The 17,438-nt window shown below is 50.5% G+C and overlaps 1 protein-coding gene across 1 annotated transcript; it reads right to left on the reverse strand.

Annotated features, from left to right (window-relative positions):
- Positions 1 to 2,178: 2,178 nt before the first annotated feature.
- LOC127607996 (uncharacterized) lies at positions 2,179 to 4,053 on the reverse strand. Its single transcript, XM_052076794.1, has 4 exons — positions 4,013 to 4,053; positions 3,168 to 3,264; positions 2,787 to 3,001; positions 2,179 to 2,482 (listed from the first exon to the last, which is right to left on the reverse strand). Exons 1-4 carry the CDS (start codon positions 4,051 to 4,053, stop codon positions 2,179 to 2,181), a joined length of 657 nt encoding a protein of 218 aa, XP_051932754.1.
- Positions 4,054 to 17,438: the final 13,385 nt, after the last annotated feature.

The following is a 17,438-nucleotide window of genomic DNA, read 5'->3' on the forward strand; positions in this document are numbered from 1 at the left end:
TTTATTAGAGTTATCTCTAATAACATGATTTAAGATTTACCAGATTTCTTGAGTGTTGCTTTTATTTTGCTCTAATAATGCATGAAAATGGTGTTTCTTACTAGCTCTTATAATATTTACTAATTTGTTTTTATAAGTCTTATATTTTGTTTCAGCTTCATTAGTTCTGGATAGAAACGATTTGTATAGATTGGTTTTCTTTTTACATGCATTTTCTATGCCTTTTGTTATCCATGGCTTACTTTGTCCATTGAACTTTCTGGTGACTTTAATTACTGGGAAATGTTTATCGTATAAGGAGGTTATGGTTGACTGAAATGCTTCAAACGCAGTGTTTGGATCATCATTTGTGTAGACCTCAGACCAATTTTGCTTGTCTAGGTCGAGCTTAAAAGCTGCAATGGAATGTTGGGTTCTGAGTCTTATTTCTGATGTATGGGTTATTGGTTTTGTTTTTCTAGCAAAGTAATTGTGTAGGACTACAAAGACCGGTAGATGGTCACTTATATCAGTTATGAGAAGTCCACTTTCCTTTTTGTGATCAATCTTATTTATAAATATGTTATCTATCAATGTGGCCGTATCCACTGTTATTCTGCTGGGTCTCAGAATGACTGGGAATAGACCGTTGCTATACATTGTATTTATGAAATCTGTTGTTTTTTTGTGTCCATTTGGCTTTAATAAGTTGATGTTAAAATCGCCACATATTATTCGTGTTTTCTTGTCATTAGAACAACTAAGCATATCTGTCAGTTTTTTATTAAATGTGTCTAGACAGTATCCTGGTGTCCTATAAACGCAACTTAAAATAACATTTGATGCATTTTTCATGTGTATTTCCAAAGTTAGACATTCCATTAGATTCTCAGTTGTGTTTGTCAAGCTCTCAATTTTGCAGCATTTCAGTGTTTTATCTACATATATTGCAACTCCCCCTCCTTTTTTGTCTTTCTTATGAGTTGCATACATTTCATATCCATCAATTTTCATTTCACTTGTTTTTTCATTATCAAGCCAAGTTTCTGATCTGGCAATAATTGTAAATTTATTAAATGTAGTTAAATATTCTTCGATTTTGGTGAAATTTTTGTATAGACTTCTACTATTTATATGTATCACTGAAAATGTATTTTTCAGTTCTACATTTGAGTTGAATTGTTCATCAGTATAATACTTTGAGTTTGTGATGCTGTGATTATGATTGAAGAAATTATTGTCTGGATCCAAGTTGTTCTCTGGATCGAATGTCTTATGTTCAGCGTAATCAAAGATTTTAAAGTCCATGTTTGTGTTGTTTGTTTCCTATATGTATTTAGTCATTAAGTTTCGTCTGGTGGTAATCAGCTCTCAGCATCTTGAAGTGGAGCCCTTTGAATTGGAGTACTGGTGCGGGGGTGGACGATGAGTTTGTCGTGCCTCAAGTAGGCAATTTCCCCTCTTTCACGTGCCGCTTTTAGTTTTGGAAGCAATTCTTTTCTTTTTTGACGTACAGTATCTGTATAATCTTCATTAATGTAAATTTTGGTGCCTTTTAAGTATTTTGCTCTCTGTAGTATCATTGTTTTGTCCTTATATTTTTCAACCTTCACCACGACTGGTCTTGGTCGAGGTCTTCCCGATTCGTATCTCCCCGTGCGGTGGACTCTTTCCACCTCGATTGTCTCCTTTAATTGCAGTTGGTCCTTGAAGATTTTCTGCACTTTTTCCTCCGTTTCGGTCCATGTTTCTCCTTGCCTTTCTTCAATTCCATCGATTATCAAGTTATATCTTTTAGATTGTCCCTCTAAGTAGTCCATCTTGTCAGTTAAAACCAGCATACTGTCACATACTTTATAGATTTTAGTTTGCATGGCTTTGCAATGGTCAGTTCCATTCGTTTGTTGTTTTTTAATTTCATCAACCTCCTTTTGGGTAAAATTAAGACTTGTTTTCAGTTCTTGAACTTCCCTGGAAAAATTGTCGAGTCGTGTGTTTGTTGAATCCAGTATCATCTTTACAAATCCTTTGAAGTGATCCTGTTGTTGCTGAATAAGTGCTGTGAACAGTTCTTTTTGTTGCGTGAGTAGTTCGTTGACTTGCATAAGTGTCATGAATTCTTCGTCCTGTTTAATATCTTGTCCTCGTTCGGGCGGCATTTTTCAGGTTTTGTTGCTAGTCGGCTAAAAGTTTGACTCTTTACAAATACATCTTTAAATGACAATCATGATGTACCCTTTTGACTTTGCTTTGCACATCTTGGTCAGGCAGCACATGCCAGTCAAACTGCTCCAGTGTTGGCTCCTGGCCGCACATCAACTGGAAGAGGCAAGGATTCAGGGCCTTAATGCATGGACCACCATGAGCAATTGACCAAGCGATAAGGTTGCCACCTTTCAAATATTTTTGCTGGTCTAGAGCCGTTTGGTCATAAGTAAGAAAGACCTGGCCAGCCTTTCCTTCAAAAATTCCGAGGGAGGTCTGTACCTCTATCATCAGGAGTCTAGGATAAAAGTCAAAAGAAAAGGGTTTCTTTCAGCCATTCATTCATCTTATGAATTGCTTTGCAGCCGTGCTGGAGCTCATCCCAGCTGTCTTTGTGCGGTAGGCGATGTACACCCTGAACTGGTCGTCAACCAATCGCAAGCTACACTGAGACGAACAACCATTCGCACCTGCTTACAATTTGGAGCAGTCAACTGGCTGGCAACCAGTTTAGGGTGCTGTGCGCATTGCGCCTGAAGACAGCAGGGGTAAGCTCCAGCACCCCTGTGTTGAAAATGGAAAATTAAAACCGGCATTCATACCTGAAAAACTCCCGCTGTGGTCCCCCCATATCATCTGCATCTTCTCCTACAAACTCTATGTGTGGTGACTGCATCCAACAGAAAGTCACTCTGGAGATTGCTTTAATGGCACTCTCCAGAAGCTTACTCCTTCTGATACAGATGGTGGATACCAGATTGCCAGAAATGTGATCCTCGTGAAAATTCCTCAAAATAGTGGCAAGATCCACTTCTTCCTAATGTATATTAAAAGAACAGTATATTAGAATTGAATGGCAAAACAATGGCAGAGAGAGGCAACACATTATTTCCACTTATGAATATTTAAAATGCAGTGTCATAAACAACTCCTGGAAAAAAAACATTTTGGCCTATGTTATGTTTGAAAGAGCTCTAACTTACTGATGGAGGACTGTCATTTTCATAAGCAACTGCCATGAGGTCATCATCTGACCTCTCTTCTTCAGAATCATCAATAAAAAAGTCATCCTCACGAGTCCTAAAAATCAGATTACCCAAATCATAATTACATACTGGAACTCCAGACTCTCAAACCATTTGCATCATAGATGTACTGCATTTTGATTTATCTACAGATGTATTGTGATTTAATTCATGCAAGTGGATCTCCTTAATTCCTTATTCATTCACATTGGTGTGACAAATCATGTATTTGCTTTCTGTATTTTCCATAGAGTTTTGCTGGATAAAAAGCTTCTTATGTTCAAACCTTCATAAAGGACAAACCTTTCTCCAGATTGTTAATAAGAAAGGGCTGTTGAACTATCTGTCAATATACAGGGCACAGCACAAGTGTTGAGGACAGAACAGAAATTGAATAGAATTCCGTGTCACATATGGTACATGTTTCTAAACCTACAAAATACCTGTTCATTGATTCCAAGCGTGTCGCTCTGTAAAATACCTTCAAAAGTACAAATGGTGCATGTTATAATGTGAAAACATGAACATGTCTGCAGTCATATTTTCAGAACATATGACAGATTATCTATAATCTCCATGTGGGGATATACCTCTGGGGTCCCTGCATTGAACCGCTGTGCAGAATCCAAACTTGACTCTAAACTTGGCTCCTGTTGGAAAGAGTTAGACTTACATCCAGCTGTCTTTTTTGACGTGAACACCGAGAGGGTGCCTTTTAATCTCCAATTGTAACCATTTAGCTCACAATTGCCTCCAGTCTGAATTATTAAATATAAACTACAACATTGTGGACAAATACTTACTTGACAAGAGTCCAAGCCTGTGCTTGCTGAGCTTCCATCATGTTTCATCGATGAGGACAAATCTATGGCATTGAAGGGCAAAGACTGAGAACTTGCATCGGAATTGTTGTTAGATGTGACAAATGACAAGTGAACTGGTACTGCAGGAGCAGAGGGCATGACCTGAGGGACTGCAGGTGAGGGCAGAGATATGATACCTGATGATGCAGGGGGTCGAGATTGGGTACTGCGTGAGACCTCAGGTCTGGTGGCTGTTGAGGTAGCAGTAGGTGAAGCCATCAATGTTGTGGATGGTGGAGGAGGAAAATACTGGGGAATGCTCTCGTGTTCAGTTGGCTGGGATGTCTCTGGTACAGCGCGAGTATTTTCAAATTCAGTGATCTATGATGACAAGACAAAGTCTTATTAATCAGTCAGAGTGCTAATATCCAAAATGAATGTTTGATCAATACAAAGACTAACCTCTAACGGCAGTGTAATATTGGTCTGGGGAAGAATATATATTCTGCTTCTGCCAACTGTTGTTTTGAGGTCCTTTAAAGTGTTTGCCTGAATTCTAGTCAGACGCCTCGACTTATCAGCTCTTGCGAGATGAAATCCAAAAACATTTAGGCTAACTGATGAGAAGCTTTGACAGATGTAATTATTAAACTCTGCGAGACTCCATGAAAGTTGTGCATAACACTCGGGGGAGTTTGTTCCTTGCAGATCATGACTTGGGATCCCTGGAAAATAAATACCCATCCCCCAGAAAAAAAGAAAAATCAAACATATGAGCATAATATTTACAATAAAAGCACAAGGGTATGTACTGTTTCTATGTTTGAGGTCACTTATACCCTTACCCACCGTTTTATCCATGACAATAACATTAAGTTAATTGGAAATACCAATCTTGACATTGCTAGTGTTTTTTTTAAACAATACAAACAAACATTGCTTTTCTTTAAAGCATAAGGATTTTCTGAGTGACCTCGAACTTTTGAACATTAGTGATATGGCTGGCAACCAGTTCAGGACTACACATCCAATGAAGCAATAACAGTAACAAATGGGTGTGGGGGGTAAAAAATACAATCTCACTGTGAAAAACTGTCATGTGTGCATTACCCAAACCAATTCTGGTCAGTTTGCAGCATTCCGAATGAGGCGGGAGTACAAGATGATCGGAATTCGGCAACAGGAATAGCCTTACTCTCCAGACTCCGTGTATCCCATGAACAAGTGTTTGCGTTTCTGTATACAGGAACAGAATATGCAACTGTCAATTGTACCTTCAGCAAATTGGGTACAGGTATTCTAATCTCAAAATAGCCAAAGACGTTCGGGCATATAATCTTCGATTCCCCTCTCATTATTATATACTTACACTCAGTTACACAGTACCAAATGAAAGGCATATGGCCCAAACTATTTCATTTTTATCGTATTATTCATAACATTGATTGAAACTCATGCAATAGCAACATTTATAGAGCCAATAAGGTTTGTCAAAGTTAGCCTACCTGCCGTCGGGCGTGCTCTTCTTCGTCTCCGAAAAGTGCTTCTTGTGGCTCGCAATAGATTATTGTCGTCCATCTGCACCGACAATTCTCGTCTTGCAACGTTAAGAGCGTTCCAGACTGACACCACTTTCGGTGGCAGATTCAGCTGAATTGCCGCTCATATCTGCAAGAGGCCTGCCAAATAACTTCGCTGCTTATAAGACGTCTACTTTCAGCCGATTTGGGTGCCTGACTAATCCGGAATAGGAGCGGATCCCTCAAACGTATACCAAAAGAAATTGTATTATAAAAATGCTTTAGTTACAAAATAAGGTCACACGACCAATAAAGTACAACATAAAACGCTGGTAACAAAATTACCGGGATAAGAATGAGGGTAACAAAAAGTTCTTGCAAACAGCAAGGGAAATTGCAAATGAAAAATCACAACAAAATGCTTACAGTGTTTCTTATTTATTACCGAATTTCACGACCATAAGGCGCCATTAAAAGTCTTAAATCTTCTCCAAAATGGACAGGACGCCTTATGGTGCGGAGCGTCCTTTATATGCGCTGAGTTCCAAAATCTGACTGACAGCCGACACGCTGTTTATATAGAGAAAAGGCGGAAGTGACTGTGGCCAGGCATGCAGGAAAGAAGTCGGCCAATCAGGGAAGGGTGGGCGTGTATATATACATATATGGAGAGACAGAGAGAGAGAGAGAGAGAGAGAGAGAGAGAGATTACAGGCAAGCTGGGGAGCAGTCCGCCAATTGTGAAGGGTGGGCGTGTAAGTGGACGCTAAAGGGACGCCGCAAGCCAGCACCAACACTTGTATAGAGTGTGGCAATGTGCATTGTTGCAAAACAACTCCGGTTTTGGTTTCTAAGAACCCCTGAAAATAAATTCGACAAAGAGACACGCCTACGAAGCTCAGTTCAAACTTAAAGCCACCGGATATGCTTTTGGCATGCGTGCCCATCTCACAGCAGCGGTGAAAAACCAAGTCAAGCAAATGAACTCTGAGCTTGCCTTATTCCCGGAGGCTTGACTAAAGAACTCCAACCGCTGGACATTGGCATCAACCGGGCGTTCAAAGTAAAGTTGCGAACGGCATGGGAACAATGGATGATGGGTGGCAAACACAACTTTACAAAGAGTGAGAGGCAGCGCTTGGCGAGTTACACCACAATACGCAACAACGAGAGGGAACGCGGTGTTTTTGATGGATTACGGTACTTGCACAATTGTTCAATTCTTTCTACACACACACACACTGCCACCATGTTTTGCTCTGTTCTTTACTTTCAAATGTGGGAAAGCTTCACACGACAGAAATGTTGACTTTGCTGTTGCTGCTCCTTCTTTCCGCTCGGCAATGCGTAGCAACTCACACTAGCATGTGATGCATTCAATGACAACTGAGATGTGCAGTCCTCTGCTTCTGATACAGAGGATGAGGACTTTGATGGAATTCTGGATGATGATTGATCGAAAAACGTGAGAACATTGTACGATGGCTAAATAAAATACACCCGAACTCAGTTCTGCTTTCGTTGCCTTTTTAAAAACGTGTTTTTAGCTCGTATCTGTATGTCTTGGCATGCTACCGTGTATGCTTCAAGCTAACGTGCTAGCGTGCGCGCATGCATGCCGTATGTTTAAGCTGGCGTATGTTTTACCACTGTAAAACTGCGCCCATTGGTACAGTGCGGTCTGTATATGTGTAAAATACAGAAATGTCACCCATTAATGAGACTGCGCCCAACCGTACGGTGCGTCGAATAGTCGTGAAAATACGGTACATATGAGAATTTTAAATGTTGGTATATATTTTAGCAATCATCATGGATGTTGCCATGTTTGATTTGCTTTCACTGGCCACATAAAATAATGTGGCAGGTCAGATCTGGGCCCTTGACTTTGACACCTATGCTGTATAGCAGGGGTGCCCATTTGGTAGATCCTGATCGGTAGATCAGGATCTACCGATTAGGATCTACCGTTGCTCTATAAATACATCTACGTTGGATACGTAGGATCTACGTTGCTCTATAAATACACCAGAAACAAAACAACAAGCGCGCTGCAGAAGTCCACGCCCATGTCTGTTTTCCCAGCCACGGCTGCTCGAGACACCAAAAACGGATACTTAAAGAGTTTATGAATGGAAAGTTTACTTTTAAAAAGTTGCCAGATTGCTCCACTGACAAGACCAAAGTTACCTGTTCTTCTCTCTATATATATATCATACAGCACTGGGGAAGCGCTTGCGCTTGTTTGTACGGCCGGCAGTTTTGAATACAGTGCACATAACGAACGCTGGTGTCCGGTGTCTCGTTATTCTTCAACAAACATACAGAAACAGACTGCTGTGTTCAAAGCAAACTTGAGAAAAACGAAGTATGCAACCATGGTTTAAATCCACTATAGGCTGAGTACTAGTTTACCTTAGATGTGCACTTTATAATGTTATATTGCTCTGTTTTGATTTCATAAAAAAGGCTGTTAAAGCAGCTGTTGTGTAACAAAATATTTTTTCACTGTTGTTGATGGACAGTAATATTGTGTGAAAGATTATGTGTGAATAACTGTTCCACGTGAAAAATGTTCATGTAAAATCGAAAATCGAAATTGTTATTTCAGTAAATATTTGCATTTGGCACATAGAAACCTGATTCATGATTCCATGTTGATGAGAGCATTAAAATGGGGAAAAATAGGACAAAAAATATAAAAGGAAATTCAGAAATAATAAAAAATGTGTGAGTAATCATGATTAATTTTTTAGTTCATTTGAGTTAATTATGACAGTTGCATTTTTAATTAGATTAAATATTTTAAACGTTTGACAGCTCTAATATATATATATATATATATATATATATATATATATATATATATATATATATATATATATATATATATATATGTATAGGGTGTCCATAAAGTCTCTTTACCATTTCAAAAATGTATTAAAAATGCAATTGATTAGATATTTCATTCAGATTTGTTCTATTGTAACATAATATATATACAGTATATCCATCCATCCATCCATCCATCCATCCATCCATCCATCCATCCATCCATCCATCCATCATCTACCGCTTATCCGGGGCCGGGTCGCGGGGGCAACAGCTTTAGCAGGGAAGCCCAGACTTCCCTCTCCCTAGCTACTTCTTCCAGCTCTCCCCGGGGGATCCCGAGTCGTTCCCAGGCAAGCTGGGTGACATAGTCTCTCCAGCGTGTCCTGGGTCTTCCTCGGGGTCTCCTCCCGGTGGGACATGACCGGAACACCTCACCGGGGAGGCGCTCAGGAGGCATCCGAATCAGATGCCCAAGCCACCTCATCTGGCTCCTCTCGATGTGGAGGAGAAGCGGCTCGACTCTGAGCCCCTCCCGGATGACTGAGCTTCTCACCTCATCTCTAAGGGAGAGCCCGGACACCCTGCGGAGAAAACTAATTTCAGCCGCTTGTATCCGGGATCTCGTTCTTTCGGTCACGACCCATAGCTCGTGACCATAGGTGAGGGTTGGGACGCAGATCGACCGGTAAATTGAGCGCTTCGCCCTTTGGCTCAGCTCCTTCTTCACCACGACAGACCGATACAACGTCCGCATCACAGCAGACGCTGCACCGATCCGCCTGTCGATCTCCCGCTCCCTCCTACCCCCACTCGTGAACAAGACCCCAAGATACTTGAACTCCTCCACTTGGGGTAAGATCTCCTCCCTCACCCGCAGGGGCCACTCCACCCTTTTCCGACTGAGGACCATGGTTTCAGATTTGGAGGTGCTGATTTTCATCCCAACCGCTTCACACTCGGCTGCGAAACGCAACAGCACCACATCATCTGCAAAAAGCAGGGATGCAATACTGAGGCCCCCAAAACGGACCCCCTCAACGCTTCGGCTGCGCCTAGAAATTCTGTCCATAAAGGTTATGAACAGAATCGGCGACAAAGGGCAGCCTTGGCGTCCTACCCCCACTGGAAACGATTCCGACTTACTGCCGGCAATGCGAACCAAACTCTGACATCGGTGGTACAGTGACCGAACAGCCCGTATCAGGGGGTTCGGTACCCCATACCCACGAAGCACCCCCCGCAGAACTCCCCGAGGGACACGGTCAAACGCCTTCTCCAAGTCCACAAAACACATGTAGACTGGTTGGGCGAATTCCCACATACCCTCAAGGACCCTGCTAAGGGTGTAGAGCTGGTCCACTGTTCCACGGCCGGGACGAAAACCACACTGCTCAATCTGAGGCTCGACTTCCTGACGGACCCTCCTCTCCAGCACCCCTGAATAGACCTTACCAGGGAGGCTGAGGAGTGTGATCCCTCTGTAGTTGGAATACACCCTCCGGTCCCCCCTTTTAAAAAGAGGGACTACTACCCCGGTCTGCCAATCCAGAGGTACTCTCCCTGTTGACCACGAGATGTTGCAGAGGCGTGTCAACCAGGACAGCCCCACAACATCCAGAGCCTTGAGGAACTCCGGGCGGATCTCATCCACCCCTGGGGCCTTGCCACCGAGGAGCTTTTTAACCACATCGGTGACTTCAACCACAGATAGGAGAGCCCACCTCAGAGTCCCCGGGCTCTGCTTCCTCCAAGGAAGACGTGTTGGTGGAGTTGAGGAGGTCTTCGAAGTACTCTGCCCACCGGTTCACAACGTCCCGAGTCGAAGTCAGCAGCGCCCCATCCCCACTGTACACAGTGTTAGTGGTGCACTGCTTCCCCCTCCTGAGACGTCGGATGGTGGACCAGAATTTCCTCGAAGCCGTCCGGAAGTTGGCTTCCATGGCCTCACCGAACTCTTCCCATGCTCGGGTTTTTGCCTTGGCGACCACCAAAGCTGCGTTCCGCTTGGCCAGTCGATACCCGTCAGCTGCCTCTGGGGTCCCACAGGCCATAAAGGCTCGATAGGACTCCTTCTTCAGCTTGACGGCATCCCTTACTGCTGGTGTCCACCAGCGAGTACGGGGATTGCCGCCACGACAGGCACCAACCACCTTACGGCCACAACTCAGATTGGCCGCCTCAACAATAGAGGCACGGAACATGGTCCACTCTGACTCAATGTCCCCCGTCTCCCCCGGAACATGGGAAAAGCTCTGTCGGACAGTGGGAGTTGAAACTCCTTCTGACAGGGGATTTCGCCAGACGCTCCCAACAAACCCTCACAATACGTTTGGGTCTGCCAGGACGGACCGGCATCTTCCCCCACCATCGGAGCCTACTCACCACCAGGTGGTGATCAGTTGACAGCTCCGCCCCTCTCTTCACCCGAGTGTCCAGAACATGCGGCCGCAAATCCGATGATACAACTACAAAGTCGATCATCGAACTGTGGCCTAGGGTGTCCTGGTGCCAAGTGCACATATGGACACCCTTATGTTTGAACAAGGTGTTCGTTATAGACAATCCGTGACGAGCACAGTCCAATAACAAAACACCACTCGGGTTCTGATCGAGGGGGGGCCGTTACTCCCAATCACGCCCCTCCAGGTATCACTGTCATTGCCCACGTGAGCATTGAAGTCCCCCAGCAGAACAAGGGAGTCCCCAGCAGGAGTACTCTCTAGCACACCCTCCCTCCAAGGACTCCAAAAAGGGTGGGTATGCTGAGCTGCTGTTTGGTGCATATGCACAAACAACAGTCAGGACGCGTCCACCCACCCAAAGGCGGAGGGAGGCAACCCTCTCGTCTACCGGTGTGAACCCCAATGTACAGGCACTGAGCGGGGGGGCAATGAGTATGCCCACACCTGCTCTGCGCCTCTCACCGTGAGCAACTCCAGAGTGGAAGAGAGTCCAACCCCTCTCGAGAGAACTGGTACCAGAACCCAGGCTGTGTGTGGAGGCAAGTCCGACTATATCCAGTCGGAACTTGTCTGCCTCACACACCAGCTCGGGCTCCTTCCCTGCCAGAGAGGTGACATTCCATGTCCCAAGAGCTAGCTTCTGCAGCCGAGGATCGGACCGCCAGGGTCTCCGCCTTTGGCTGCCGCCCAGCTCACATTGCACCCGACCCCTTTGGCCCCTCTCATGGGTGGTGAGCCCATGGGAAGGGGCACCCACGTTGCCTCTTCGGGCTGTGCCCGGCCGGGCCCCATGGGTGTAGGCCCGGCCACCAGGCGCCTGCCAACGAGCCCCACCTCCAGGCCTGGCTCCAGAGGGGGGCCCCGGTGACCCGCGTCCGGGCAAGGGAAACCTAGATCCATTTATTTCAATCATCATTGGGGTCTTATACCTGTATATGGGAAGGGGCACCCACGTTGCCTCTTCGGGCTGTGCCCGGCCGGGCCCCATGTGTTTAGGCCCGGCCACCAGGTGCCTGCCAACGAGCCCCACCTCCAGGCCTGGCTCCAGAGGGGGGCCCCGGTGACCCGCGTCCGGGCAAGGGAAACCTAGATCCATTTATTTCAATCATCATTGGGGTCTTATACCTGTATATGTACATACATACATATATATATATATATATATATATATATATATATATATATATATATATATATATATATATATATATATATATAAAATGAGAGAGAGAGAGAGAGAGAGAGAGAGAGATTAATCAAAAGTATGAATTGTTTTTATAAAATCACTTCTGTACTTTCTTCTTCCGCCATTGAGACTGAACGGGGGCTATTTTTTTTAATCTCTCAACCTGTCCAAGAAGCCTCCTCCCCGGCCGCATTCGGCCGCCGAGCTGGCCCGCTCTCCGCCGCCGAGCCCGCCCGCTCTCCGCCATTGAGACTGAACGGGGGCTTTTTTATCTCTCAATCTGTCCAAAAGGCCTCCTGCCCGGCCGCCGAGCCGTCCCGCTCTCCGCCACCAGGCCGGCCCGCTCTCCGCCATTGAGACTGAACGGGGGCTTTTTTTAAATCTCTCAATCTGTCCAAGAGGCATCCTGCCCTGCCGCACTCGGCCGCCGAGCCGTCCCGCTCTCCACCACCAGGCCGGCCCGCTCTCCGCCATTGAGACTGAACGAGGGCTTTTTTTATCTCTCAATCTGTCCAAGAGGCATCCTGCCCGGCTGCACTCCGCCGCCGAGCCGGCCCGCTCCCCGCCATTGAGACTGAACGGGGGCTATTTTTTTAAAGCTCTCAACCTGTCCAAGAGGCCTGCTGCCCGGCCGCACTCGGCGGCCCCCTCTCCGCCATTGAGACTGAATGGTGGCTTTTTTTATCTCTCAATCTGTCCAAAAGGCCTCCTGCCCGGCCGCTGAGCCGTCCCGCTCTCCACCACCAGGCCGGCCCGCTCTCCGCCATTGAGACTGAACGGGGGCTTTTTTTATCTCTCAATCTGTCCAAGAGGCATCCTGCCCGGCCGCCGAGCCGGCCCCCTCTCCGCCGCCGAGCCGGCCCGCTCTCCGGCATTGAGACTGAACGGGGGCTTTTTTTATCTCTGAATCTGTCCAAGAGGCATCCTGCCCGGCCGCACTCGGCTGCCGAGGCGGCCCCCTCTCCGCCGCCGAGCCGGCCCGCTCTCCGCCATTGAGACTGAACGGGGGCTTTTTTTTATCTCTCAATCTGTCCAAAAGGCCTCCTGCCCGGCCGCACTCCGCCGCCGAGCTGGCCCGCTCTCCGCCGCTGAGCCGGCCCGCTCCCCGCCATTGAGACTGAACGGGGGCTATTTTTAAAAATCTCTCAATCTGTCCAAGAGGCATCCTGCCCGGCCGCAATGGGCCGCCGAGCCGGCCCGCTCTCCGCCGCCGAGCCGGCCCGCTCTCCGCCGTTGAGACTGAACGGGGGCTTTTTTATCTCTCAATCTGTCCAAAAGGCCTCCTGCCCGGCCACCGAGCCGTCCCGCTCTCCGCCACCAGGCCGGCCCGCTCGCCGCCATTGAGACTGAACGGGGGCTTTTTTTAATCTCTGAATCTGTCCAAGAGGCATCCTGCCCGGCCGCCGAGGCGGCCCCCTCTCCGCCGCCGAGCCCGCCCGCTCTCTGCCACCAGGCCGGCCCGCTTGCCGCCATTGAGACTGAACGGGGGCTTTTTTTATCTCTCAATCTGTCCAAAAGGCCTCCTGCCCGGCCGCCGAGCCGGTCCGCTCCCCGCCATTGAGACTGAACGGGGGCTATTTTTTTTAATCTCTCAACCTGTCCAAGAGGCCTGCTGCCCGGCCGCACTCGGCCGCCGAGCCGGCCCGCTCGCCGCCGCCGGGCAGGCCCGCTCTCCGCCGCCGAGCCGGCCCGCTCCCCGCCATTGAGACTGAACGGGGGCTATTTTAAAAAATCTCTCAATCTGTCCAAGAGGCATCCTGCCCGGCCGCAATGGGCCGCCGAGCCGGCCCGCTCTCCGCCATTGAGACTGAACGGGGGCTTTTTTTTATCTCTGACTCTGTCCAAGAGGCATCCTGCCCGGCCGCCGAGGCGGCCCCCTCTCCGCCGCCGAGCCCGCCCGCTCTCCGCCATTGAGACTGAACGGGGGCTTTTTTTATCTCTCAATCTGTCCAAAAGGCCTCCTGCCCGGCCGCCGAGCCGTCCCGCTCTCCGCCACCAGGCCGGCCCGCTCTCCGCCATTGAGACTGAACGGGGGCTTTTTTTAAATCTCTCAATCTGTCCAAGAGGCATCCTGCCCTGCCGCACTCGGCAGCCGAGCCGTCCCGCTCTCCACCACCAGGCCGGCCCGCTCCCCGCCATTGAGACTGAACGGGGGCTATCTTTTTTTATCTCTCAACCTGTCCAAAAGGCCTCCTGCCCGGCCGCTGAGCCGTCCCGCTCTCCACCACCAGGCCGGCCCGCTCTCCGCCATTGAGACTGAACGGGGGCTTTTTTTATCTCTCAATCTGTCCAAGAGGCATCCTGCCCGGCCGCCGAGCCGGCCCCCTCTCCGCCGCCGAGCCGGCCCGCTCTCCGGCATTGAGACTGAACGGGGGCTTTTTTTTATCTCTGAATCTGTCCAAGAGGCATCCTGCCCGGCCGCACTCGGCTGCCGAGGCGGCCCCCTCTCCGCCGCCGAGCCGGCCCGCTCTCCGCCATTGAGACTGAACGGGGGCTTTTTTTTATCTCTCAATCTGTCCAAAAGGCCTCCTGCCCGGCCGCACTCCGCCGCCGAGCTGGCCCGCTCTCCGCCGCTGAGCCGGCCCGCTCCCCGCCATTGAGACTGAACGGGGGCTATTTTTTAAAATCTCTCAATCTGTCCAAGAGGCATCCTGCCCGGCCGCAATGGGCCGCCGAGCCGGCCCGCTCTCCGCCGTTGAGACTGAACGGGGGCTTTTTTATCTCTCAATCTGTCCAAAAGGCCTCCTGCCCGGCCACCGAGCCGGCCCCCTCTCCGCCGCCGAGCCGGCCCGCTCTCCGGCATTGAGACTGAACGGGGGCTTTTTTTTATCTCTGAATCTGTCCAAGAGGCATCCTGCCCGGCCGCACTCGGCTGCCGAGGCGGCCCCCTCCCCGCCGCCGAGCCTGCCCGCTCTCCGCCATTGAGACTGAACGGGGGCTTTTTTTTATCTCTCAATCTGTCCAAGAGGCATCCTGCCCGGCCGCAATGGGCCGCCGAGCCGGCCCGCTCTCTGCCATTGAGACTGAACGGGGGCTTTTTTTATCTCTCAATCTGTCCAAGAGGCCTCCTGCCCGGCCGCAATGGGCCGCCGAGCCGGCCCGCTCTCCGCCGCCGAGCCGGCCCGCTCTCCGCCGTTGAGACTGAATATTGGCTTTTTTTATCTCTCAATCTGTCCAAAAGGCCTCCTGCCCGGCCGCTGAGCCGTCCCGCTCTCCACCACCAGGCCGGCCCGCTCTCCGCCATTGAGACTGAACGGGGGCTTTTTTTATCTCTAAATCTGTCCAAGAGGCATCCTGCCCCGCCGCCGAGCCGGCCCGCTCTCCGGCATTGAGACTGAACGGGGGCTTTTTTTTATCTCTGAATCTGTCCAAAAGGCCTCCTGCCCGGCCGCCGAGCCGTCCCGCTCTGCGCCGCCGGGCCGGCCCGCTCCCCGCCATTGAGACTGAACGGGGGCTATTTTTTTAAATCTCTACACCTGTCCAAGAGGCCTGCTGCCCGGCCGCACTCGGCCGCCGAGCCGGCCCGCTCTCCGCCGCCGGGCCGGCCCGTTCCCCGCCATTGAAACTGAACGGGGGCTTTTTTTATCTCTCAATCTGTCCAAGAGGCCTTCTGCCCGGCCGCAATGGGCCGCCGAGCCGGCCCGCTCTCTGCCATTGAGACTGAACGGGGGCTTTTTTTTAATCTCTCAATCTGTCCAAAAGGCATCCTGCCCTGCCGCACTCGGCCGCCGAGCCGGCCCCCTCTCCGCCGCCGAGCCGGCCCGCTCTCCGCCATTGAGACTGAACGGGGGCTTTTTTTTAATCTCTCAATCTGTCCAAGAGGCATCCTGCCCGGCCGCACTCGGCCGCCGAGCCAGCCCGCTCCCCGCCATTGAGACTGAACGGGGGCTTTTTTTAAATCTCTCAATCTGTCCAAGAGGCATCCTGCCCTGCTGCACTCCGCCGCCGAGCCGGCCCGCTCTCCGCCGCCGAGCCGGCCCGCTCTCCGGCATTGAGACTGAACGGGGGCTTTTTTTTATCTCTCAATCTGTCCAAGAGGCATCCTGCCCTGCCGCACTCGGCCGCCGAGCCGGCCCGCTCTCCGCCGCCGAGCCGGCCCCCTCTCCGCCGCCGAGCCGGCCCGCTCTCCGGCATTGAGACTGAACGGGGGCTTTTTTTTTTATTTCTCAATCTGTCCAAGAGGCATCCTGCCCGGCCGCACTCGGCCGCCGAGCCGGAACGCTCTGCACCCCCGAGCAGGCCCGCTCCCCGCCATTGAGACTGAACGGGGGCTATTTTTTTTTATCTCTCAACCTGTCCAAGAGGCCTGCTGCCCGGCCGCACTTGGCCGCCGAGCCGGCCCGCTCTCCCCTGCCGGGCCGGCCCGTGCTCTCCGCCGCCGAGCCGGTCCGCTCCCCGCCATTGAGACTGAACGGGGGCTATTATTTTTAATCTCTCAACCTGTCCAAGAGGCCTGCTGCCCGGCCGCACTCGGCCGCCGAGCCGGCCCGCTCTCCGCCGCCGGGCCGGCCCGCTCTCCGCCGCCGAGCCGGCCCGCTCCCCGCCATTGAGACTGAACGGGGGCTATTTTTTAAAATCTCTCAATCTGTCCAAGAGGCATCCTGCCCGGCCCCCTCTCCGCCGCCGAGCCGGCCCGCTCTCCGGCATTGAGACTGAACGGGGGCTTTTTTTATCTCTCAATCTGTCCAAGAGGCATCCTGCCCGGCCGCAATGGGCCGCCGAGCCGGCCCGCTCTCCGCCATTGAGACTGAACGGGGGCTTTTTTAATCTCTCAATCTGTCCAAGAGGCCTCCTGCCCGGCTGCAATGGGCCGCCGAGCCGGCCCGCTCTCCGCCGCCGAGCCGGCCCGCTCTCCGCCATTGAGACTGAACGGGGGCTTTTTTTATCTCTCAATCTGTCCAAGAGGCATCCTGCCCGGCCGCACTCGGCCGCCAAGGCGGCCCCCTCTCCCCCGCCGAGCCGGCCCGCTCTCCGCCATTGAGACTGAACGGGGGCTTTTTTTATCTCTCAATCTGTCCAAAAGGCCTCCTGCCCGGCCGCCGAGCCGTCCCGCTCTGCGCCACCAGGCCGACCCGCTCTCCGCCATTGAGACTGAACGGGGGCTTTTTTTTAATCTCTCAATCTGTCCAAGAGGCATCCTGCCCTGCCGCACTCGGCCGCCGAGCCGGCCCCCTCTCCGCCGCCGAGCCGGCCCGCTCTCCGGCATTGAGACTGAACGGGGGCTTTTTTAAAATCTCTCAATCTGTCCAAGAGGCATCCTGCCCGGCCGCACTCGGCCGCCGAGCCAACCCGCTCCCCGCCATTGAGACTGAACGGGGGCTTTTTTAAAAATCTCTGAATCTGTCCAAGAGGCATCCTGCCCGGCCGCACTCGGCCGCCGAGGCGGCCCCCTCTCCGCCGCCGAGCCGGCCCGCTCTCCGCCA

This window comes from Hippocampus zosterae, chromosome 9, assembly GCF_025434085.1.
Source record: "Hippocampus zosterae strain Florida chromosome 9, ASM2543408v3, whole genome shotgun sequence".
Taxonomy (NCBI): domain Eukaryota; kingdom Metazoa; phylum Chordata; class Actinopteri; order Syngnathiformes; family Syngnathidae; genus Hippocampus; species Hippocampus zosterae.

Coding starts and splice junctions, on each gene's coding strand:
- LOC127607996 (XM_052076794.1), bottom strand. CDS start 4,053: ATGATGGAAGCTCAGCAAGCACAGGCTTGGACTCTTGTCAA. Junction 3,002..3,167: donor AAAATGACAGTCCTCCATCA/GTAAGTTAGAGC, acceptor AATATACATTAG/GAAGAAGTGGATCTTGCCAC. Junction 2,483..2,786: donor CCACAGCGGGAGTTTTTCAG/GTATGAATGCCG, acceptor CTTTTATCCTAG/ACTCCTGATGATAGAGGTAC.